General features: G+C 40.6%; 1 protein-coding gene across 2 annotated transcripts; it reads right to left on the bottom strand.

The window, feature by feature from the left end:
* Window positions 1-21363: 21363 nt before the first annotated feature.
* irx3a (iroquois homeobox 3a) lies at window positions 21364-25802 on the bottom strand. Of its 2 annotated transcripts, XM_026173557.1 has the most exons (3): window positions 25303-25802; window positions 23703-24732; window positions 21364-23215 (listed from the first exon to the last, which is right to left on the bottom strand). In XM_026173557.1, exons 1-3 carry the CDS (start codon window positions 25519-25521, stop codon window positions 23148-23150), a joined length of 1317 nt encoding a protein of 438 aa, XP_026029342.1. In that variant the 5' UTR covers window positions 25522-25802; the 3' UTR covers window positions 21364-23147. The 2 variants fall into 2 exon arrangements, with proteins under 2 accessions (XP_026029342.1, XP_026029331.1); XM_026173546.1 differs by having other exon boundaries at window positions 21364-24732; window positions 25303-25800.
* Between the last annotated feature and the right edge of the window lie 655 nt (window positions 25803-26457).

The following is a 26457-nucleotide window of genomic DNA, read 5'->3' as shown; positions in this document are numbered from 1 at the left end:
TATTTGGAAATGCTTCCATGTATATTCCACCTCAAGGCTTGAACCAAATCTTGTGAATTAGGATCAAAACAGTGTCTACTCCTTTCCCTGTGTCTTTACATAATTTTGTAATGTGAGCTCAGCCAAGCATTGAAAGTGGACCATTCCGATTATCCAGCAATGTTGCAACAGAAGATGTAAAAAAAATAAAGTAAAAACAAGAAGGGTTCCAGTTTCTGGGCTGTGTTGCACTGTGATAACAGCTCATCCAATAAGACCTCCACTCACCTTTTCCTGAGCTTCACAAATACACCACCAGTTCAGCTCTAGGGCCCTCAGAGGAAAGCTGTTTATTCCACATGCTGCTTAAGTAGAGGTCTTGGGGTTGGGGTGGGTATGTAGCGCATGGTGAAGACAAACTATTTAGTCTGGTGGGGAAAACCATGGTAAACAGCATAGAATGGAAACAGCTGGTGATTTTTTTATGGCTTCTCTCTTTGAAAGAGTCCTGTTTGTACACCATCAGTTTAATCATGTAACAGATTTTTGGTTAACAACTTATGCACAACACAGGCTCTTTTCATTCTGGTCATGGAGGATATTACAATCAAGGCATTTTTTTCAGACTTCTGTCTGTACACACAGTTGTGTACAGTAACTACCATAATATATAGTGACAGAACAGCTGTTTGTGCTCGAGCTATACCTTGTGTAAACTCTGGATGCAGAAATACACAAAAATGGTTCCAGCTGGGTTGCAATCATGATCACATGACCAATATGTTTAGGATCAATAAATTTAGTTTTCAGTAGACATCGATGTATTGTTTACACATGTTTTATTAGTCATACTGGCCAGAAATGTTGCTTGTAAATTATGTTCCAGACAAGAACAAAGCTGACTTATATAAAAGCCCTAAACAAAGTTAAGTTGTTGATGAATGATACCAAAGAATGATATTAATGTGCCTTGAGGTGGCTGCTGTTGTGATTTGGTGCTCTATAATAAAACTGAATCGAAATTTAATTGAAACACTATCTTGGTCCTTGTGTTTAGCGCATATATTAAAGAGCACAACAACCTGTAAAGTTAAATACATATTCAAAAGTTTTAAATAGAGTTTTAATAGCTGTAAACAATGAAATATTCAAAGAGAAATTTGTATCAAATTCAAAAAGCTGATACTTACAAAAAAAAAAGGTTTTGGTAATTCCCATACATGCATTTGGACTATGCACATGCTTTCATGTGTCATTACAAAGTGGAAATTCCTCTGGAGTGGTATGGGGAATCTCTGTCAGCCATTAGGCCCTTGAATCCCACTTGGTATGGTGACATGAACTCTCTCCTATCCTTCCCACAGGCACCTGTCTAGAGGTCAGGGGTCATCCTGTTAGGGGTAATCCCCACAGTAACCTGACCACGCCAGTGGGTAATGGCAACCAAACATGTAATAGTGGACCAGACTGCCCTCCTAATACTCCCACTAATCACATTTTAATTGAATTCCAGTGAACATGTAAAAACCTGGTTCAGTTTTGTTTTTTCATTTTCCTAACAGATGTCCCTGTGATCCCTGTAAAGTGATCTGTGGTGGTGACGTCTTCTGTTTGGTAACACATGAATTGGCTGATCTGGAACGGAGAAAACAGAACCATGTGCTTCTCCTTAGGATGGATCCCATTAGGACTGAGGAGTGGGTGTGTGATTCATGCAGAGCAGAGTTGTGAGAGTTATGATATGTGGAATTTCATTGGAATCCCACATATCTTTTGTCACTTATTATGATTCCAAAAGCCTCAAAGTATCATTATCAAATGAGTTTTTTCCTACTGGAAATATATGTTTTCAGCCTTACATTAAACTGGGTACAATCTCAACATGATCTTTCAGCATGTGCCCACAGCATTTTTTGATCGAGTTTAAACTGTTTGCAGCTACTGATTGATGCATGCACTTGTTTTTGTACATGTAGGAATTTGCCTTGCACTTTGAGTTTCCATTGTGGAGACCAGCAGACCATGAGGCAAACCATAAAGTCAATGTAAATTTTGGCATCACTATGAATTCCTTTAAACAATGCCAGTCATTTAGAGTCATTTAAATAAAACTAAAATCAAGACTTTTGCTGCCCCACTCTAGAAAATGCTTTTCTGACTTACAAATCTAATTACAGGATTCCAGTGATTAAAACTACTAGTCATATAAAGCCAAAGCCAGTCAACAAAAAGGAGTTCTTTGGAGCAATGTCTGCATGTTATCTATTGTTACAGGAGTCTTTGTGGATGTGCACATAAGTGGGCAAGGTCTGGTTTTACAGCCCCGCAGAGCTCTATGGTTGACTTTACCATAGAAGTCACCCATACAAACTTTCCAGCATATGTGCACTACTTGCATATGCGGCTCCTTGTCTGCTATATAGACTTTGGTCACAGCATTTCAAAATCAGGAGGGGAACTGATGGTGAGGTCTTGAGAAAATGTCAATAGACTATGTGCACGTTAGCATATGCTTCTTCCGGTGCGGAAACTCCTGTGGGGAGCTTTGTTTCCGGTGTCCTATTCGCGCCCTGTTTACGGTCCAAAACAAGTTAAGCAAATGAATGAATCAAGCGGCGATTTACATTTCTATAGATGTCTTGGGCATTTACCCAATATATCTGTAAATGACGTTCATCGACTTGTCGATATTCCCCCCGCCTCAGAGCAAAAGAGAAAAGGGATTCAAATGTTATATTTCTCAGTATCTGTAAACAGCTGCCCCTCGTTTATCACGGGTGTTATGTTCTAAAAATAACCAGCGATAGGTGAAATCAAGTAGCCAACTACTTATATATATATATTTTTTTTGACGGTGCAAAACATTTCGTGGACATACAGCACTGCACTTCAGAGTCACACTGCTAGCGATCGATGCAGCGATTCTGTACCGTACAGGACAATGTGACATAAAAAAAAGCATGCAAACTTGCACTAAAAATCTGCGAAACAGCGAGGTGAAAGGTGAACCGCGTTATAGCGAGGGACCACTGTAATTTTGAAAGTAAGTCACAACATACCTTTCGTAAATACTAATGTATAGAAACCCTTACCAGCAATCATTCATTTTTTGTGTGGCTTTTTTTTCGTGGTTTGTTAACATGCTGTGTAGGTGTGTACTTGACTAGCTGATATCGACATAACGAGGAAACATCTGGTTTGACTATTCTTCACCTGTAGTTTGAATGCTGAGCATTTTCCTGTTTAAATCATAATAACTGTCACTATACAGAGATGTGCTTCTGAATGTGGACGACGTGTCTTCCTATTCTGTAATGCAGTTCTGCTTGTGTTGAGTGATGTAAACAACTGATCAATCTAAACTCTTTAAACGTCAAAACTGATCATTAGATTTTTTATGATACAACAGTGGTGAGTGTTCCCACCTTCTGCTCTTTTTTTGCACATGTCGAGGAGCGTGTCAGGCTACATTTCACTGTGTGTTATACTTGTATAACTATGCATGTGACAAATAAAGAACCTTGAACCCTTTGAACCCTTGTAACTTAACGCGATCTTTCCGTTTTCGAGTTTTGGACATGATTTTGGAGTATATCTTCGCAGTAGCGATTGACCGCAAAGTAAAGCTACCGGAAATGTACAACCCCACATCTGGTCTCAAACCAGGAAGTTAGCATTTTCTCGTGCACAGGGTCTATTGAAGAAGATCCATTATTCCATCATATTGTGGGCACAGGAAATTTATTTTAAATCATAGTGCCAATAGGTAATCTGAATTTTCAGATCTAGCTATTATCAAAGCACCAAATGTAGAAGCAGGCAATGATTTCATTCTAACACAGCAATTTTGCCAAAGCTTTGAGGCATCTTTCTAACTTTTGTCTTCTTTGCACTTTTATGCAAGAAGCACCCTGGGTAGCTGCAATGTGCTCTGTGAATTTGTCAGCCACGTGCATACAACCCCACTGCATTTTTCATATGTAATCAAAAATGATTACATATCATCAGTTTTGTGATAACCACTTCTTTTTTTTTTTTTTCAATTCACAAGTGAGAGCTATTCAAGTGTTCTATTTTGGTTTACAAAGCATACTGTAAAAGTGGACATTTTCAGGGATCAAAATGCTTTTTCTATTAGCTTCTACCCACATCACAAAACCAGCAGCCTCATGCTAAAAAAGGGGGATCCACCAACAGCTCCAGCTCTGATTAACTACCACAACCAGAATAAGTTTTATGTCTGCAGCCCACTTGTCTGTTACTGAGAGCTAAATCGAAAGCCTGCTCTGTTATTAGAGCCAATGTGCTTTTGAGGAAAACAAAATCTGACTGTGAGCTTAAAAAGAGGTTGTCTCATTTGATCATTTATTACACATTTTAAGTGGTTTGGAAATAACCGAGGCCAGCATGGTCTACATCTCTAATTGGTGCTCTTTTTCTCCCATTAGTACATCCAGACTTGTGATCCCACTAAAACAGGCAAGAGAAGAAAAAAAATCGTTTCCCCAAACAAAGCGTTTGTCATCAGTTTGCAGTTGCTCTGTTTGCAAGCATGGTTCAGATTTGCTTCTATGTGCAGCTGTCACTGAGCCTGTTGGATGTCCTGGACCCCAAACACACAAACCAGAAGAGATTAGTGTGCCATGTCAACCCACTGCTTCTGCAGATGGCACGGATGCTTTTAGCCTACTCCCTGTAGACAGCCACTCATTGATCTTTCATACTAAACTCCCCACAGCAGGACTCTTGATACTGTTTTATTTATCATTCTGGCATTTACTATCAGGGCCAATAAAGTTTGACATGTGTGGATTTTAACAGTAGGGGGCACTGCGGTTTCTGTACAACATGCTGGGTGTGTGTGTGTGTGTGTGTGTGGGGGGGGGGGGGGGGGGGGGGGTAGATTTATAGCCTGGTAGCCAAACCTGTCACCTACAGTAATACCTCCCATGTCTGTCTTTCTTTCCGTCTGCCTCTAGACCCAATTCCCCAGGTCCAAATCTAACCTATAATTCACTAGTGTTGTCTCTCACCTTGACGTACACCTAGTAAACTTGTAAAACATTCCAGTGGGATTTGCTCCAATTTTAATAACTGAACATTTCAGGCCATGTGGGGGGGAAAGGAGATATCAGTTACTGGTTTTTTAAGGGCCCTGGCACAGGCTCCAGGAACCCTTAAGCTCCAGCCAAGAGACCTCATCCAAAACCAACACAAGGGACAAGAAGGCAATTCTGAAAATGCAGTTTTCAGTTTCTGCACATATTTTCCACGGGTGACACAGTGAAGCTGACCATGATGAAATTTGGTCCTGGCTCCACTCCAGGACATTACCTGCGTGAGTGTCAGGTGATAGCCTCCCTAATTACGCTGGAAGGGAAACAAGAGAATCCTTTTCGTTGAGATTTCACAGAGCCCCCAGCACTAGTAAATGCGTTGCTCCTGTGGTAAAATGTGATCTTTCGGCTAATGAAGGACACGCTTCATTTCCTTAACGGAATCACCTTCTAGTTCTGGCCTCTAGGGGGAGCTTAGCCACTTTTTCTTGTTTTTACTGCATCGGGCACTGGCAAGAGTTTAGGCGAACCTTTGTGAGCAAGTACTGATTTATGGCCCAGGCTTGAGGTGTGCATCTCTCTAGGGGTAATCAGCCTGCCCGGACAGAAGTTTGTGTGAACAGTGGCTCTAAGACATCACTGACACTCTGTCCAACCACTGGACCAAGAACCACTGATTGGAGTCTGCGGTCTGTGGTGTGTGAGTCTCATAGACACACCACAGCAGACTAAAGCTCTTAATCACTGGGTCTTGGTCCAGTCCATGCCCCCATGTTCCAGAGTTGAGTGACGCGCTGCCTGCAGAGCACTCATTAGAATCTATGTTTCACAAGCAGAGCAGGGATAGTAAATCGTTCAGGCCTCAATGTTGTTATAGCTGGCCCTAACAAGCCACTCTCTGTCTACTTTATTTGAGTTAAAAAGTGGATTTCATGTAGGCTTTGGCAACTTTGAGAAATTATGACAAACAATGGAAACTATTGCTGTAAGGGACAAGACCACAACATGATGAAAACTTGTTCAAAATATCAAAGATGCCCTTTATGTTTTCGAGCCCTGTCCTACTTAGAGACTGACAGAAACATCATTTGACAACAAAAACATCCCATTTATGTTTTCAATAACATCAGAAAGAGGAAGTGCACTGTGGGAATACTTTGTACTTTTGGGAGGGTGACATGTGATCACTCATCACATGGTCAAGGGCCCTACTCCAGTACTGGGTTAACTGAATTCTCCCTATGGCCCTGCTCTTAAATCAGATCTGCTTTAAGAAAATGCTACATCTAAGGGACTTTATCCCATGTCTAACTACCTGGTCTTTTGTTTGCTCATGTTTTCCTTTTCCTCTGTGGTATGGCTGGCTCTGACCGTGTAATAGAGTGCATATTGGCCAAGTGAGGCAGCCTGCTGTGACCAGATCAGATGTGTGCTCCTGATTATGAAACTCCCTTTTAGGCACTGACAGACATGGTAATAAATGTGTCCATAAATTGAATTTGGGGCTTTCGAAAAGGGGCAGGAATATCTAAGGAGCATTTCAGCTGATTGTCTCCAGCCGACATGGCAGCGCTTCAGTGGGATTCTGGGGGGAAAACTGATCCTGCTGTGGTGCAGTTGGAGGGCTGGGTGTGTGTGTGTGGGGGGGGGGGGTGGCGCAAGGGGGTGCGGGATGGATGTCCAGCCAAGCAAAATAAAGACTGCTTTATTGCTATTCAGAAAATCATTTGATTGAGTTTGCACAGAGAGGAAGACGCAGAAGGGTCTGCAGGAGTGTATATGTATTTTTAAGGTTGTGTGTGTTTCAGTGTTATTGTATTCATGTGTGTGTGTTTGTAGTTCCTTTCCTTCTGAACAAGTTTCCAAGTTATTCCACAAGCTTTAAAGGGATGTATGGCAAACCTAATGTTTCTTAAATGCTACTGTTTACAAAAAAAAACTAGTGACACTGAGTGAAGTGGTGTTGACAGGAGAAGTAGGTTAGGGTTCGAACAGAGTCTTTTAAATTTCATTCCTTTCCATCAGTATCCACATTAGTATCTAGCATTCTGCCAAGAACAGTGCAAGCTTGTGGGTCAAAAATGAATGGATCCAGTGAGGGAGAAAGTTACCTAACAACATAATACAATGTATACATAGGTTTTATACAGCATTTATGTTTCTCATTAAAAAAGCATGGCAATTAAAATCGATGCAAGGAAGCTGAAAGAGAATCAGTAGGCTTTTGATGCAAGTGCAAACTGTTCTGTTAGATATTGAGGAGGCTCCTTTCGATGTGGAGGAACAGTGGCTCTACTCTGAGCCCCTCCCAGATGACTAAACTTCTCACCCTATCTCTAAGGAAGAGGCCAGGGACCCTTTGGAGGAAGCTAATTTCTGCCCCAAGAGCACCAGCAAATCTGAAACAGAATGGCTAAAAAAAAAGAAGAAGAAAATAATCAAGGTTTTCCAATGGTCAAGTCAAAGTCCAGACCTCAAGCCAGTTGAAATCCTGTGGCAGGACCCTAAAAGAGTTGTATATAAACCTACAAACCTCAAAGATCTTAAGTAACATTGTAAAGAAGAGTAGACCAAAATTCCCCCACAAAGATATGGAGCCTAAAGTCATAGTAAAAAAAAGATTACTTTAAGTTCTTGAAGTTTTTGCATCTGGTTCTGTAAGCTACTGAATCATAGCGTGTACTTATTTTTTTCACTTACTGCTTTTGCATTTTGGCTTGTTTTTTGTTAAATAAATAATGACTAAATAATGTATTTACCTAATTTTGAGACCCGGTGAGAATAAGGCACTGTGTCAGTGGCTGCTGAAATGCATATATTTAGCCTGGACAGTCATGAGGGAGGGACGCAACTTCTCAGAGTAGTGTGACACACGTAACTCAGCCACCAAGAGTCACACATCCCTATGTGTTTGCCAGGCCTATCCTTTTGGGCTTGATTTTCAGGGAGATGTGAAGTTACGGGTCTGAAAGGTTCTCTTGGGGCAGAGGGCACCTAAGTCCTAGCCAGAGAACACATAGAAGAAGTCAGAGCCCCATGTTAGTTTGCCAGTCCACTGGCAGTCTAACATGTTGTTGTGAAACTGTTATCCTTCATTATTTATTCACTATAGACATCTGTATTGGTAAAGGAAAGGAGATTCAGGGTGTGATTTTTATCTCAGCCCTCTCACCTTCCCTTTGCTTCTCACTCTACTTCTTTCCCCCCTGACTGTCTAATTTTCCTTTATCTATCTGTCAGTCACTTAGTCTGTCCCATTTCGTCTTGTTCCATCTCTTTCATTCTTCCTCCATCTGTCTATCCTGCCTTTCTTTGAAATGTTATGATTCACTGGCTGTGATCTCTGTGAGCTGTCTCCTTGAAGTCTGCGTGTCTCCTGAGTGCAACCACAGAATGGTACATCACTTATATTCCATGTAATTTCCTGGGTTTTATAAGGTACATTTACTTACCCTACAATGGTGAGGACTGTTCTTTTCTACAGAGTTCAGAGTGTCTGTCTCTTACACCAAGGCCTTGTTCATGGAAACCATTATCTGGTATGGAAATGTGCCAAGATTAGGCTACAAAGTTTGTCTCTTGGCAACGTTTTTAAACTTGGATTAATACAAAGAAAAAAAATCACAGAGTTTGAATTATAACATGTCACGATAAAGCAAACGTATCATACTTACTTTTTCCAGAAGATAAACTCCAGCATGGTAGTAGCACAAAGGTACAGAGAAATAAACTGATATTTTCTTGTAATGAAAAACACATATTTTAAAGATGCTTTAATAAAAGTATCACATCCAAGCTAATAACTTTACTAAAGAAATCAAGGAATGTGCACTGATAAGCTGCAGGAAATCCTGTTAGGCAACAAAAGTTGTTTATTTTTTTCCATAATTCTCCATTGAAACCTAAACCCATTAAAATACCTCCACCTATGTTACCTTTGCTCTTTGCAACATTGCAGATGGGCTCAATTACACTGTTATTCTTACTTATGCTTCTCTCTCATTCTCTCGCAAGCCCCCTCAATAAAAAGAGGCCAATAAATCACTTAGCTGTCTCTGTGGGTTTGGGGTATTGGTGTTGGAGTGAGCTGTCCTACCAGTCCAGCTGAACAGACATGACTCTCAAAGCACCAAAAACCCCTTCCCCACTCCCCTTGCTCAAAAAAACCAACATGGTGAAAATTACATTTTGGTCGAAGTGTCTAATAAATCTTGGCCGAACGGGGCTGCAGAAGTGGAAAAAGGCCTTCCATGGCGGCTACCCTCTCAGTGATGTGGATCCTGTGCTGAGGGAAAGGGGAAGCCACATAAGAGGAGGTTTGTGTTAGCACAGGGTAGATGAGGTGCAAAGGGAGTCAGTGGGAGGATACAAGGCCTAAAGGTTCTTGTGGATTATAGGGAGTGATAACTCTAATGTTGAATGTGTGCGTGTAAGGCGAGCAGCTCTTGAGATTTGTGTTCAGATAACAGAGGCCTATTATGATCTGTAATTTCAAAGGCAATGTGGATGTGTTACTTTCAGAGAAGACGAGAGTCCCAAATTGTTTCTCATGAAGAAAGTATGATGATTTAATCTTGTAACTTAAGAAAACAATTAAGAAGTTTTCCTTTTAAATCAACAGTCTTATGAACTTGCTCGTATTCTTAAGAACCACATATTGTTTTGAGGGTAACCTTTAAGAGTGACCCCATTAACAACATCTTTAGGCAGCTGCTCTGGTGTACATCGTTCATATAGTTGCTGGGTATTGCCATTACCTTGCGGCTTATTTCAAATTACTGCGGCAAGCACACATGGTTGATCTCTGCTGGTTTTCCATTTCTGGGGCCTGTTTGATGGGAACAACTTCTGTAATGCCATCAGCAGCCTGTCAAGGCTAATTAAAACACACATCTACAAATCTGCCAGCAATTACTACACTCAGAAACATTTGGTGCCAGTCACAAATTTTAGGTAGAAAAGACTGTGTTTACCATGATAGCTTTTCATTTCACAGAGCATTCCCACAAAAACAAACACTGGTTAGAGCTTTGTTTGATACAGCAGTGTTCATATTTATTTTGCCATTTAAATGTTATAAAAATGTAGGCATTGGGAGACATGATAATGGAATCCAGGTTCTGGCTTTATTTAATTTGTAGCTCTGCTGAGAGTCATCTTATTTTAGATTATAGCCCTGTGTAAACTGTGCTGCTTGTGTTTCTCTGAGTTATATTGTGTAAGAGTGTTGTGTCCCTGTCATCTGGATGTGCTTTGCTGTCCTCAACAGAGCATACTCCTTATCTGAATCACTCCCAACCCACAATCTCATGATCATGCGGTTCATCTACTTTGCCCAATGACAAAAACAGCAAACTGGGTCATTAGTATGCAAATGTAGATATGTAATTTGAAGTTCCCTGTCTTTTGCATACTGTTGATAGCACAGGTGGAAGTGCATCCATGCAAAACTATTTCATATTTCAGATTCATCAGTTGTCATTTAAACTGTGATCACAATAGGCTCTCGTAGGCAGGATTCACTGTATTATTATGGTGAAAGTGTGCTGAGTATTGCTGTACATCGCGGCCAACAAGCACAGACCCACAAGCAAATAAATGTAAATATATGGACACTACCAATAGTTATAACTGACAATTTTGATTTCCTTGATTAGCTTTGCACATTGCAACAAAAGGTTATCACCAAAATGTTTCACTGGTGAATTTTAAGTGTTACTCCTCATGCTTTTTGGTGAAAAATGCATTTTACTGCTGAAAATTCTAGATGCCCAGGCTGGCTTATACTAATTTATACAATTTTTCCATGCTTGTGCCTTAACTTACTTTTGTGATACAAGAGGGACATTTGAGTTTCTTTTTCTAGACATTCCAAATTCCAGGCACTTTTAGATAAAACACTTCCAGCTTATAAATGATGTCCCAACATATTTGCATTTTCCATTCCTTTAAAATATTCACTTATTTCTCTACATCACAGTAGTAGGTATTCACTGCCATTGATGGCTAAAGTAGGTACTTTTGTTATTGGTCACATACTGCGTTACATTTTAGCAGTCTTTTTTGTGCATTTTCCAGCATGATTAGTTCTAAGTAAGTCCCCAGTCCCAGGTGATGGCTGGTTACCAGCCATTAGCTCATCAGGTAGCTCACATGGTCACTTGGTTCCACAAGAGATCTTTAGCATGCAGCTAGCATTCTTGCCATTCTAGATGGTTACAAACCAGCCGTGCTCAGTTCCATACCGTAATGTCAGTTATTCTTACTCTCTGAGGTGGAAAGTGTAGTTACCTCACAGTAGTTACCTCCTATAAAACTTAGTTAGTAAGGAGTTATAGGAATTTGTTGATAATTACTGCATTTATTTACTGATTTATCTAAATCCATGTATCTAGTTGAAGAAATTTTGATTTGTGTAGTGTGGGGATGAACAAAAGTATTTTACCAGCATAATATAATCTGCAGTATGATCATTGCTTTAACAATGTAACAGATAGCTTTAAGATGGCCTTAAGATGTTCATGCATACTGTTATCATATTAACCTTGTATTTCAGATGCAGTTACAATTATTTTATACACATTGCATATCTGTGCTTATTTTGATTTGGTGTTCGGTTCATTAAGGGTCTTAAGCTTCACTGGCGTGACTGTCCAGGTGATACATGCTGAGGGAAACTAGAACATAGAAGAAAGTGCAATACATGCTTACAAAACACTTATATCAGGTTATTTCTATTATCTTTTATATGTTTATGTTCTTGGATTGAGTTTTAAGTAGTACTAGTTGGTTGAAAGCATTTATTCAGTTTATATTCTATCTTTAGTTTGAGTACATTGTGACACATTTGGCAGGGGCCTCTGTTTGTCTGTGAGCGTTAGTAGGTGAGAGGTTAGTCATGTCTGGTTGTAACTGCGAAATTGTCTCTGTAAAAGAGGAACCGTTCCCTGTTGTCTCTGAGAATAAGGAACGAGGTCTTGCAGGATGAGTGGCTGAACGAGAAGTCAAAAGGTTGACCGGAGGAATCGGCCATGAAAATAGAAGATGATGTCCTTTCGAACTGTGTTAAAAGTCATTGTGGTTTTGATCTGATCTATGTATAAAATGTATCTGTGACGTATGAGGGGGCGTCATTAATCAAACCCTGATGCTATAAAATAATTGTTTGTGCTTTGATTAAGTTGAAGATCAATTATTAATATTAAAATCATCATTTGACTTCACTCGGCCAGATCAGTGTGGTTATTCTTCGATCACCTCTTGTACCCTTCCTCAATATTGAACCCTTAACAGTAGGTACTGGCTGGTCTTTCAAAATGAGCAGTTGTAGATTAGTCATAAATAAATTATTTGACAATGGTATATATATTAAATGGCTGCCTTATTTCAAGATGTATTTTTTCCTTTTTTGATTTGGTGAAATATAATATTATCTGTCAGCTATCTTCACCGATTAAAATATTTTAAAGTATGGGGGCCTAACTCATTTTGAATTTGAAATATAGCCCAATGAACCCCATAAATTACAAGAATAAATTTAAGGCATATGTGATATTTTAACAGTCTCAATACCTCTACATTACAAAATTTCATCCCAGATCAATGTGGGTGCATAATTGTGTTGTTAGTGTAATAAAACAGAATTGTATTAGTTTAAGACATAATTCATATGTATATTGATCAAATGGTAATTATTTTAAATTCATAAATATAACTCACTTGATAATTCCTCATTCTGAAACTGGACAGAAAGGCCAGTTGCTATTTTTAGGGAACAGTGGAAGCCTGAAGATTATCTCTGGCTGCCACAGGGCAGAGAGGGAGGAACTGGATTATTCTGGCTGTTGAGGAACACCTGTCTGTCACTGGTGGATCTCCTCCTACTAAACCTCAGATGGGTTTTGGGCATAGAAGGCCTTTGTCATTCTCTCCATTAAGTCTAATGCTTTTTTTTTTTCTATCTTAACCATTTCCCCCCCTATTCCCTTACCCTGCATGTCTGGCATTCTTTAGGGGTGGCTGGGTGGTGCTGGAGTGGGAGGGTTCAGAAGGGGAAAAGGTACTCAAACAGTTTAGTTGGATGGCCAGCTGTGTACCAGCTGTGTGCCAGTGGAACACTGAGCAGCGTGGAGAAAGGCCTATTATCTCCCACACGCACACACTCTCTCTCGCCTTTCACATCCTCAAACCGAGGCCCACCGAAATCAGGCAGACAGATTCTGCTAAAACCATCACTCATCCTTATATATGCATGTGGTCTCCTCCTGCACACACCCACTCAAACCCATTTATTCCAAGTAATGTGCACAGAGTTATTTTTCCTTGTCTTTCACTGTTTTTAAACACACACACACACACACACACACACACACACACACACACACACACACACACACACACACACACACACACACACACACACAAAGAAGACCCAAGAGCTTCTGTGCCATGTGTCACTGCTTCAGGACTAAACAAGTCATTAGACCATGGGTCGAATCATCCGTACACATGGTCTTATCTGTCGGCTCTCAGTCTATTGCACAGCGGCTGGACGCCTCTCACTGCTGGTAGGATATGAGCAATTAGCAAGAAAGACCTTTTAGTTCTGCCAGCTGATTTGTGGCCAGCTTTTGCATATGCCTGTAATTCACTCTGACATTTCATCTCCTCACTTGTCACAGTCTTTATTGTGTATAACCACAATATAAACAATAATGATGAAGTAATAATCAAATCGGAGGCAATATAATCATTTTGTTTTCCCCTGCGCCAATGTCCACTGGTTGAACCTGTGGGAGACAGCTGATAAGTGAACGTTCTTGAGGGGAGTGGAGGTCTCAGGAGAGCAAGTAGAGGCAGTCGGGGGAGTCTTCCCAAGTCAGCCCAGGGGAAATGGATGACAGTTACACTACCCTCTGGCCAATTAACTGTCATTCTAGCTGTTGGTTTAACTTGCTGACCTTACCTCTTCTCTTCTGTTTGTCTTATCATTTCCGGAAAAAAGGGCCTCATCTGTGTATGTAAAGTGGACTGGTGACCTTCAGGGAAGGGGAACAAAGGTCACAGTTCATCCACTGTATATTTCTTTCAAGTGAATGCAAATATGCTGAGAAGTCTTCTGGGAAATTGGGGGTGTAGGAAGAAAAAAGTCCTTTGGGACTGAAAGAGCGCTATCTGTTATTACTTCCAATTACTTCCCAATCTCCTGCTCTATCTACCTGTAAAATGACATTAGATATGCCTGTTCTCATGGTCTTTTTACAGATGAAGTCTGTGCTTCTCAGTGATGAGACTCATGGGAACTCAAGGTCCATATTAGTTGCCCTTAAAGTCATCAGCTGGCTGAACATATTCACAGATCTCAGGAACCAGAGTTAATTTCCTCAAGAATTGCATGGGTTTTGTCTTTCAGAGGAAGTGTTGACATTAGTAGGAGAAAACTGAATGCGGCTACCACGTTTGTCTCTGAGTGAGCGTGGGTTTGAGTCTGATGTATGAATAGGGGTACAGTTCCAGTGAGCGCTGCTGTCTTAGCATGACAACAGAAGGAGGCGGGTCATGCTGGGCCTTCTAGAAGGGAAGACAGTGACAAGGTGCCCACCCCTCTCTATTTGTGAGAGCGCCCCTTCATTGTGTCCAGTTCCAGCCAAGGGACAAAACTTAAGAATCTACACAGCTGGGGGTGGCATGGAGCATTCATACTTCACTGAATACTTGACTTGTTCAGACACTTTTCTACCCTGTATCTCACAAGAACCTGCTTCCTACTTCCCATTCTAACTCTAAAAAGAGGGTAAAATTAGGTAGACATTTTTAGTTTTTATTTCCTAAATTAGGTCTTTAAAGGATTGCTGGAGGAACTCATGTAATTCTTAATACAGCAAGAAATATTCCTCATCACATGTTCATTGGTTGGCTGTAATTATGTGATGTATTTTGTGACTCTAAATGCACAGTTCAGTATCTATATGATGTTTAGCACTGCCTCTAAACACTGTGTGTAAAGTCATTTTGTCTTGTGAAGGCGTGACTCCATAATCTAAATTATTTCAGTAACAGGAGGAAATCTTAGTTATTATTCTACTTGGCAATTTAGGCGACTCTGGTTGTGACAAACCATCATTTTTAATTTGTCTCTATGATATCTTAAGGCAACTTGTTTTAAATACATGAGGGAGATTTCTCAGAACTACACGAGAGAGCTGACTGAAAACAGAATTTGGCTCAAGAATCCTCCTTCAATATGCATTTCGTTACTGTGTCAAAAACAAGGCACCAATCTGTCCACATGGCACAACTGAATCACTCTTTCGTTTGCTAATAAATGCTAACGAAACAGCTGCAAACAGGAAGGCACACAAACACACATGTGCATGTGTGCATGCATGCATGCATGCACATGCACACACACATGTCGTAGCATAGTTCTTCCCACTGCTAATTTGCATGGTAGTGCCATTATCTGGCTGTGAGGTGTCACGCTGGACTGGCTGACAATGCACATAACAACAAGTTTATCTAAGCACAAAGAAAGTTGAGAAGAATAGAGTACTTTCTCTGTCTCTTCTTTTCCTCTGCCTTTAGCACATATATTTCAAACTCCCTATGGAGTACGAGGAAGCATGTCACACAGCCTTAAACTGCATGATAGACTGGCAAATCCATTATTTATACCCCTACTAAAACCCACTGTAAACACTCTCTATAAACATATATTTACTGTTTTAGCACTGTGTCTTTCTTAGTCTGTCTCTCGTGTCTCTCATTCTCTGCCTTGTTCACTGACTTTCTGTTTTCATTTTTTCTTAATATAAAATGTGTTTATTTTTACTAAATTTGTTCTAAATTACTGTAACCAAATGTACGACTGCGGTCTTGGCCAGGTCTTCCTTGGAAACAAGATCTGCGCTCTCAGTGGGACTTACTTGGTTAAGTCAAAATAAAATACAAAGGTTGAGCTGCTTGTCAGAATTCATTAATAGTAACGGATATTGGATTCTATGCAGACACATTACTGCAGACTTTCAAGCGTGGTAGATTGTGGAGCGTATCGGTTGAGCTGAAGAGAATCAATATCGGGGTTTACAACTTAGACACTGGTAGGCATCATCATTACACAGTGAAGCCCTCTCACCTGCTATTATCGACCTCCCTCTCAGGTTTACATGGCTTGTCTGGTGATGTCATATATGACTGTATAGGTGTGTCTGGTTTGTAGCAGCAAAGCAAACAGAATCTGTCTGGGTCATGCAGTAATGTGCTGGGATGTGAATAGGCCTATCTGTGATATCCGTGCTTGGATAAATCACTTGTGGTGGGATATTGCAAAATACGGCATGGTGATAAGTTGGAGCAGTCGTGTCCAGTGCTGGTAAAGTCTCTCTTGTTCCTGTGTTGTGCTGATAAGTGGGCTCAGCTCTCGGTAGTTAAATAATTTCCTGTACACCCTTTACCCCCTTCCCTAACACCTAACAGTAGTTCTCCAGAGCAATGATTAACCAGCAAGCTGTTTGATACACATACCTACCACATGCAAGCTTAGACTTACCCAAACACACGTTTATGTAGTAGTTTCTTTATATTGAATATTTTGTGTGTTTTTTATTCATTATGTCTATTAAAAGTACAGGAAAGGCAAGGCACAAGATGGTCAGGTATCGTGGTACCTTGGTTTCAGAGTGATCATGCAAGTCACCCTGGTGAGAAAAAAAGGAGAGAACAATTTCTTCTTTTTATTATTATTATACAGAGAAAATTACAAATTTCTATCATAATACGCACACAAACTGCTATAGTGTGTCATATCGCATAAACTAGGTGCAGAATAAAGCAGTCATCACTTAATTTCTGATACACAGTCTGTTAAAGATCTTCCATGAATAATCAGTCAATTTCATTTAGCCGTAAACTGTTAGCAGGAATCCAAATCAATCCAGCTTCTCATATTACCCAGGAGAGATGTATTAAAGAGGCTCATATTGGCAGGCACAAAAGTGAAAACAGTATATAAAAAGAAGCTCATATCTGCAGTGTGGGGCTCTGATACGGAGGTGATGGATATATTCAGTTTGAGGTTGTGAAAATGAACTCAAACTAAAGGGGATGTGGATCAAAGAGAGGGACAGCACCAGTGATCATCGTTAGACTTCCTGCACACCCCCGCCCCCTCCTCGCCTTCCTTTACATTACCATTATTAAAAAGGAGAGGACTCTCTTAATAAAGTCTATTAATCACACCAGGGGAGTCGGTTCATCGGTTCACCCTCTCGCGAGGGTCTCTAATCAATCAAGCTTGCTGGTAATGTATTCATGGGAGATGTAAGAAAGGACTTGTTTGACAGTGTTCCAAGGAGGAAGAATTTATTAAGTTCCCTTCAGCAGTCAACCAATCCTAAGGACTCATGAATACACCCCTACCTTACCCCACCCTTGTCTTCTTCGCCTGGTACTGTGAATAAAAGAGCCTTCATAATGTATGAAGTCTGTACAAATATTGGAAACGTCCAAAATATGTCCTCTCATTAACAGTGATGAGTGAAAGCTGGAGTATTGGCATTTGTCAGATACCCTCAGAGTGTAAAGGCACTGTTGTACAAGGCCTCTGCTGTGTCGGGTGATGTAGAGACATCACTCTTATGCGATCCTCTCAAAAGCTGGAGAAAATGTGTCTTATTAGTTCACATGAGGTGGTGAAATTCTGTGCTACACCGCTGACTAATGTACAAAGCTAGGAAAGGACAGGGCTGATGGTTTGCTGGGCCTCTGTTAGTGACGTGTGAGTGGAGAAGGTGTGGAGTGGGGACATCAGGCTGGTAAAATTGTGCAGCTGTTGGAAGCAGCTTTGAGGCCCAGCCTTTTTTTTTTTCAAGCCCACCCCTTTGCTTATCTCCTTGGCCAAGGCTTTACTGGCAGATTAACAGAGTGAAGAAATGTTGGAGTACACATTTTCCCCAGAAACTTAAAATAAATTCCTTTAATAATTCAGTAAAAACACTGCTCCTGCAATTTCTTTTTACACAGTTATATAAAGAGTATTCACAAATGTTGGCACATACTACGTTTTTTGTGACACTGAAAAAAAAAGGTTAGGAATATGTACTTACTCGGGCTGAAACATGATTTATAGAAGAGGGGGCATAAAAAAGCCCTTGCTGCTTTTGCTTTGTCCTGAGGAAGAAGTGCAGGAAGGCTATGCTTGGCTTCAAAGCTGCATTTCCATAATTGCCCTGTAACTCGGGCCTGTATGAGGATCTGAAAGGGGCTGAGAAAAGCACAATCTTTCAGCTGGGTGAACGGCAAAAGCCCCGTCGCCTCTCCCTCTGGCCAGTCGCCCTGTTACCCCCTTCCCCACTTGTTGCCTTTCGGATTCAGTGAAAGAATTCCTCTCTCTAACCTCGATCAACAAAAGGCATGAAATCAGTGCCCTCCCTCTCTCCCGCTTCGGGCCTAGAGAATGTCACTCCGTCTGGGCCTTTTGTCCTTTGCACAACCAAGGGAAACACAACAACCCCTCTCTCCCTGCTCCCTGGCTATTCTTTAACATGTTGCTGTGCACTTTCACTTAGATTCTCAATAATGAATGTGCCATAAAACATGCAGGAGACACAGAAGTAGCATATCATTGAAAGGGCTAAAACTGAGCTCTCACGTTCTCTCCTCTCAGCTCTAGAGTGCAATTTCTTTTACAAGTTGCTATGGTGTGTTGTGGACTGTAGGCTTGTATGTGAAGGCATGTGGTGTGTGGAACATGTGTTCCTGAGAGCAGATCACCGCTCCTCCTGCAGTCAGCTCAGCGTTTGCAAAAGGGCAGCCCCTCTCATAGACTGGGCAAGCACTGGGTGTGGGCGCGGTCGACAGTGGCTCATAAAAGGATTAGGCCGCCACACAAAGATAGTGGGCTGCTTCTAACCCTGACTAGGTCTACAAAGGAGGTGACATTTGTATGTCTCTGTGGCAGGAGGGGGTGTGGCAGAATGGTCCAGGCTGGGGCGTGAAGGAGGAGGAGGTGGCACTGGTGGTGGAGTTACAATGACAGAAGGGTTGGATGAGGTGAAAACACAAGAGTGACCCTCTTTATTCGCAGCGGCCTCTTCTTTCACATGGCACCTCTGGTCCCCTCCAATGGGTTGCTCTAGTGTTTATTTACTCCATGGTTTCTCCCTATTCACACGTGGCCCTCTGATGGCTCCATTGGCCAGACCCTTTCAGCGTGCACCTTTCCCCAGATCAATGAATGCTTCGAAAGACAGATTAGATTTCCTTTTAATGATTCCATCTTTCTCAGATTTTTTTCCCCACTCTAAATGGCTGTCCGAGAGTGCATTACTTGTTTCCTCATGTATGTAGTCCTGTCTTAGCATATCGAGGGCAAAAGCGAGCAGCACTCAGCAGCGAACAATGTAAGCAATTAGATGGGAAATGAAATACAATTTATTTTCACTGTGTCAAAAGCATATGTGTTTCCCCGTCTTTATAATATTTATCAGTTAGTGTATGATTACAAGACAGAGAGCATAATTAAGACAATATTGCCTTATAATATGGGAAATCTCAAATCAGGTTAAGTATTTTTTTTATCTATATGCAGCCTAATTACACAAATTTGCCTAAAGAGATCATTTATAATACAAGTTTCTTTAGACCCCTGATTTTGAAAAAAAAAAAAATGATGTCATATTTGCTTCTAATTTTTCTTTTTCAATTATAACTTCTTGGCTTTTCTTACAGCCTTTTGTTGAGTAGATTAGCCTGCGTTTTGTTGGGGAGTTCAGTACTGCAGAGCTACAGTGTGCCTCACACCCTCTGAGCATTTAACACAGCATGGACCTTAGAAATAAGAAGAGGAGTCAGTGTTGATTATTGCTCATTAGCCAAGAGAACATCCACTTAATGTGCAAGGAAACGAGTGACACACCATGCCCCACTGGAAATGGTCCCTGTGTAGCTCTGCACAAAATGTTAGCTAATGCATTCCATTTGCTCTTTGTTACCAGGAGCAGGTTGGACACCTTTGGTGACATAAGCAGGCATGATTACTTTGTTTCTGCATAGGCATTTTAATCCCTAATTTCATGCACTGATCAGAGGAGAGGCCCTGAGCTCTAGACATGATCACTGGCCCTTCAGTAGCATTTCAGCTGAATTCTCATGATCAAGAGGAGTCTAGTCACGGGCCCTTAGGAGGAAACATCCTGTGAACTGTGAGGAAATAAGCATCGTTTTTTTATGATAAGGTTCAATGCGTTTACATGGAGCTAGCTGTCTTTGCAGGAAACCATTTATTTGTGTACTCTTTTTTAAATATATAAACTGATGCAGATCTTCAACAATCGTTTAATTAAATGTATTTTATTCATGGACATTCATTGTCAGGCTTTTTAAAGGTTTAGTTTGTTTTTCATTGTATAATATCTTGGAGCATTTAAAAAAAACCAAAGTTATCCTAGTATTATATAATCATGAACTTTCAGTCTGAGTGCGATGACGATTTCTTTAATTAAAAAACGAGAAATAAGTTGTTTTTTTTAAAGAGATTGCATCAATGAGCTGGCTGATGCCTCTTATGAATATGCATCGCGTGGTTAGATGTGGCTCTCAAGAAAGATAATTGATTACACAGGAAGGCAACATGGTGAGAAGAGTTCCAGAGCTGCTAAAGGCTCCGGAGCCTTTCTCTTGGCTAAGTTGTGGTTTGTTTAAAGCACATCCCAAACCTAGAGAGGATACGGCTCGAGCGAATCAGCGCTTTTCGTCTGCTTTTCCTGCCCTGAATGGAATTGAAAGGGTGCACTAAACGGTTAGACTCTGACTGGCCAGCTGAATCTGCTATGTGTTAAAAAATCTATAAAAATATAAACGCAATAATAAATGAAATCCCTTTTAAATGTCAGCATTGGTATTATTTTATTATTAACTGGGATAGTGTGACAGTCTACGCCGATCTCATAAAATAAACTTTAAAAAATTAGTTTGAAATAAATAATGCAAAATCTTCCTTCCTTAGACTTTCAGAACTTAACAACAATTTGGAGGAAATTGAATAGGTTAATAAAATATATTTTCATTCGCGTGTGTGTTTTCTTTCTTCATATTTAACTAAAAAAAATCTGTTTACATTTAAAATCAACATCGTAACAAACTAAAACAAACAACGGAAAAACAAGCAAAAAAATAAATAACTACAAACAAACAGACAACAAAAAAAAAACAAATGGAATTTGTTATAAACCGCATCTCACATATCGCGAAATACTTAAATTGAGGCTATGGCAGTCGTAAAAGGTTAAAAAAACAAACAAACAATCAAAATCAAATTAAAAAAAGGAAGAATTTGATCTATATACCATCCGTAACTGTTTTCTTTATTGCACTTTAAATATATGGCTCGTGCACGAAAAGGTGCTGTTTGCCACCTCAAATGGAAATGCCCCTTTTTGTTTCATTAAATAATTTGGAACGTTTAGGGCAAAAATAGAATTTTTACATAAAAGGTCACACACGCACGTTAAAATATTAAAAACAAATGCAGCGCACTCTGAGGAACTGCTGCAAATGGACGTTCTAAAAATAATACAAAGACTTCAAAACGGGTCTGAAAGGTATTTTCTTGTGACAGGATTATAACTGAAAAATGTTGCTATCGAATTTTAAATCGAACTGATGGATTAATTAGAAATTGATATAAAAAAAAAAGGTTAGCAGTTTAGCTGAATGAGTGTCAGTGCATCAGAACACTGGCGACTGCAAGTGACTGTAGAGGGAGCTCCAACACTAAGTTTACATAAACTTCCTCTGATAAGGGCTCACACATGCAAATGATCTCATCACGGGCAAACAAAATAAATGATGTTATTATTAGTCATACGGCCACGATATATTACAATTATACCATAGAGCAGCATAAGCTGTGGAAAATGTATGATATATGTGAAGAGCAAAATCATTACAAATTGAGCATGATGAGATCTGGGAGTTGCACTGCCAAGCCAAAATCCACCTTCAGGATCAATTGAGCCATTATGACCAAGTACCAGCGATGCTTTAACAGTCGTTCATTACTTAAAGTCTCTCGATAGACGATAATTTCTGGTGAAAATGAATGAAAGAATTATTCGAAATATTAATGCGCCCGCTACAGCTCTATAGGGATAATCTCACAACATTAATATCCAAATCTATGCCGCAATACTGGCTAATTAGCCTTAAGTCCCGCCACTATATAAAGTGTGATAAATCCCTCTCGAATATATACTTATCACAGCCACGGAGGATGAAGTCTGTACCCCGGGCTGTCCAGTAACACACATACAAAAAACCAAAGCAATGCATTTCAACATGCAATGCACAGTAACAGCCACCATCAAAAGCAGCTGTCAAAATACCTCGGCCAAGAAAAAAAAACAATCTTATTGTTTGGTTTTTTTGTTGTTGTTTTTTTTAAGTTGCAGCAGTTCATTTATTAGCCAAAATATAGACTTTCTTGTACAATTTGGTTCACAAGTATGTACATATTCTTAACTTTATATACAAAACATTTCAACATCAAATCCTCACAGAACTTACAAAAAGAAAGAAAGAAAAAAACTCACAGACTACAGGTTCATAGATTATTACATTAGCAGTTTTACACAGGACATGCTTACAATGTAAGTATACAGAGATGTATTATTCTTATATTACATTCCATATTCAAATTAAAATTAAAGAAGAAAGAGGGTGGGTGAGGGTTTATGGAAAGAGCCAAAAGAACCGTGGCTGGTTCTGAGGTCTAGTTGGTTCTGAGGCCTGAAATACACAGGGGTACAACAAAATGTAACAAAAAATGTAGAAGAAAAACAACAACACTAATAATAGTCTCACGAAGAGTGAAAACATAAAGTGATATAAAAGTGACAATTGCCTTCCAAAAACGAACCTGGAGTGAATTTGCATTGAGCTCATTTGCATGACTGAACAAGTTAGTGTAACATAGGCCTTGAAGAAATAACCCAAGCGCACACAGACGCATGAAAAAAATGAAACAAAGCTAATTTGGGTAAATGTGGCATTTTAAACTAAAATGTGATATTGCATTAAATGAAAATTCCCAAATGTCATTAACTGACAGCCTCGTTATCTTTGAACTGCGTGGAAAGCTGTTAAAAACAGCTTTTTCTCTGCATCCAAGGCACTAGATCTCTCTGAAGCTGCAGCAAAGAAAATCAAAATGCGTTAATTGAACTTCCTTTGATCAGAGCTCATCCTGGGTTTATGGGAATATAATGTTAAAACGACGTGATTTAATGGGTTGAGGACTTAATGTAAACCATAATACAGGCGCATGGACCTCAAAATAAAGTAGACGACGTAACAGCAACTCAAGAAATAAAGGGGGCATCTTAAGAAGAGTTTTCGCCAATTTCAATGTTTTTTTTTCCTTAAACACTTCCTGATGAGGTTTTTTCTTAACCCTCCCGGACAAGCTGTTACACACACACAGGCACACATCGCACACACTGTATTCTGCTGTAACATTAACACTGGTTATCTGCGTGGCCTAGGCAGAAAAAATATCCATGAACAGGCAAAGAAGGCAAAAGAAGGTCTAAAATAAAATAAATGAAATTAACTAGTGTCTTTGTTTTGTAGTTATTTATACATGCGCGTCTCAGTGACGAGGACATGTACCTGTGACTGAAGTCTCTGAACTATGACTCTTGTCCTCCGTTTGCCTGCTGCTGTAGAGGGCCAGGCCGGTGGCAGTGGCCTGGTTCGCCAGTCCCAGATAATGATTTGAGTTCAGTAAAGCCAGCTGGTGGGCCGAAAAGGCTCGGTTCGTCCAGTTCTGGATTTTCCCAACCGGACAAGAAGAGATAAGTCTGTGAGGAGCGATTATGGTCTGAGCGGCCGGCCCTGCGGAGTTGCTGCCGTTCATTTGCGGTGATTTACGTGGATTGTCTGGGGCCGTAGCTGTCTCTGCCAAAGACCAGATTTTTGGTTTTTGGGCTGGGACGGGGTTGTTTTCTGAGGGCGGTGAGCTCACGGATACAGAGTTCAGTTTGAGCTGTTCCCCGTTTGGCTGGGACGTTTTCATGTCCAAAGAGTGGTGACGGTGATTGTGGAAATGCTCTGCTCCTCTCTGTACGTCTTTGCCCTCCTTCCCCACAGCCTTTAGAAACCTCTGGTCGGGCCCTTGTAAATCCTCATAGCCGTCAGAAATCTCAGAGTCACTCCTCCCGTCGAGTTTAATATCTGAATGCAGGTCGTCCTGGTCGTCCAAGTCGTCCTTGTTCTCAATATTTTCCGTGTCGATGTTCTCCAAGTCGATCTCCTCCTCATCCTCTCTCTTGTCCCCCTCCCCCCCTTCGTGATCGCTGGTGTAAACATTTCCTTCTTCGTCCGTGCGGTTCCGGGGGGTCCAGGTCATCTTGTTCTCCTTCTTTAGCCTCCTCCGGGCGTTGGCAAACCAGGTGGACACCTGGGTGAGGGTCATTTTGGTGATAATGGCCAGCATGATCTTCTCACCCTTGGTTGGGTAGGGGTTCTTGCGGTGCTCACTCAGCCAGGCCTTCAGGGTGCTGGTGCTCTCCCTGGTGGCGTTTTTGGGTCTGGATGGGTCACCGAATTGATATTGGCCATATGGGTAAAAGGCAGGGTGATGGTGAGCAAACCCGGGGTGCTGGACACCGGGACTGTCTTTCAGTTCATACTGAGCACCCTGTAAAAACAAAGAATCGACGCGTAAGAGGGATTAGACATATTATATCAATACCATCAAGTAGTTTGTGTGGAAATGTTTACATTGCGCAAAATCCTCTCTAGCTATCAAGCTATCAAGAAATAAAGACAAAAGTGTGATTCTTAATAAAGTGTAAACAAACTAAAAGATTCAAGTGTTTTGCAGTGGAATTAAATCACCAAGCGCAGATGAAAGGGGGAACAGTAATTTCTTAGTTTAACAAACACTTCCGAAGTGAAACATTTACTATTAGACACTATTCTCCACCTTTACCTGTAACCTCCCACATTACATTGCATCATTTTTTTTTCGTTACTATCAGTTTCCGGAATTTATGTGCTAAATGCGCATAAAAGGCTTAAAGCGCACTGTTAATGTGTCACTTTGTATCCACTTTTAACCATATTTTACAAACTACTCAGTTACAAAGTTCAACGCGGCGTTCTAAAACTTTAAACTTAAAAGGAATAAAGTTATCCCAGTGTCATGTGTAGCTTACGTTTCGACAAAAAGTTTTTAGATAACTTAAGCGAAAGGAGAACAACTCACCAACTGATTGAAAATTGATATATCGTTTGTGTAGGGGAGAAACGCTCCATAGCCTTGCGCTGCTGCGGCGAAAGGAGATCCATACATAGTCGAGAGGACGTTGGAAAGTGCCCCGGACGGACTGAGCTCTGTCCCGGCTCGGGCATTGTTGGCGATCCCCTGGCGCTCCGGCGGGTATATCGGTCGGATGTACTGATATCCCAGCTGAGGGAAAGACATGGTGGTAGGAAAAGGGAAAAAGGTCTGCTGCAATCACACAAAGCAATGGAATTGCCTCGATATCCACTTTTACAGTGTGAGCATGTGAGCAACAAAAGGTGCAAGCAAGGGAAGTCTATATTTCCTCGGGAACAGCCAGTGTAAACGATCCGGTTGCGCCCCTTATTTCTTCCTCCTCTTCTTCTTTCCACCCTCACTTCCCTATTGATCTGGATGGACTAAGGTCAGGTCCTTACAGATTGCTTTAGATTATTGGGACTCCCTTTCTCAGATTGACATTTTTAGTCGTTTAGAAGCCCCTCCTATTTCTCAAATCTCACCCCACTCATACAAACCACACACCAAACACACTCTCTCTCTCCCTCCCTCCCTCTCTCCCTCTGTGTCTCTCTCCCTCTCTTTCGGATAAGTGCACTGACGTCGCGAGCTCTTATTTGAATGGGGTTTCAAATCTCATTTTATGGCTCGCCAATCTATTTCATTTGCTATTTGTTCGCGTCTGGCCTAAACCGCAATTTTTGTATTAATTCGCACAATTTGACCACGCGGATACACGTAAGCAGTTTGCTGATTAACTTTTTTTGGGCTACAATTTGCTTTTAATATAAAATCACAGAAGAAAGTTTTCTCTGGAGACTCAAACTTGGAGACTCAGCTACGAAAGGGTATCGGTTAAAACTCTAAAATCAGAACGTAAAATTAAGTTTATAACCACTTTTAAGTCGTTTTTTTTTTCATTTTTCTTTTTCCTTTTGAATTGCCACACACTAAAAATACAATAACCAATGCAAGGGAGCTAATAACAAGTAGAAAAAATAGTACTTATTAATAACAAATGCCTGTCGGACTAGGGTTCGAGCAATGTGTTTCCAATTACCGGCTTCAAATGCCCCCGGATCACAGGTTACGCACACTTTTTTATTTATCGCTTCATCG

This window comes from Astatotilapia calliptera, chromosome 1 (genome assembly GCF_900246225.1).
Source record: "Astatotilapia calliptera chromosome 1, fAstCal1.2, whole genome shotgun sequence".
Taxonomy (NCBI): Eukaryota; Metazoa; Chordata; class Actinopteri; order Cichliformes; family Cichlidae; genus Astatotilapia; species Astatotilapia calliptera.
Note: the sequence above shows the minus strand (reverse complement) of the source record. Positions and strands in the feature narration are given on the sequence as shown.

Coding starts and splice junctions, on each gene's coding strand:
- irx3a (XM_026173557.1), bottom strand. CDS start 25,521: ATGTCTTTCCCTCAGCTGGGATATCAGTACATCCGACCGATATACCCG. Junction 24,733..25,302: donor TATCAATTTTCAATCAGTTG/GTGAGTTGTTCT, acceptor TTGTTTTTACAG/GGTGCTCAGTATGAACTGAA. Junction 23,216..23,702: donor TTCAGAGACTTCAGTCACAG/GTACATGTCCTC, acceptor CTGCAGCTTCAG/AGAGATCTAGTGCCTTGGAT.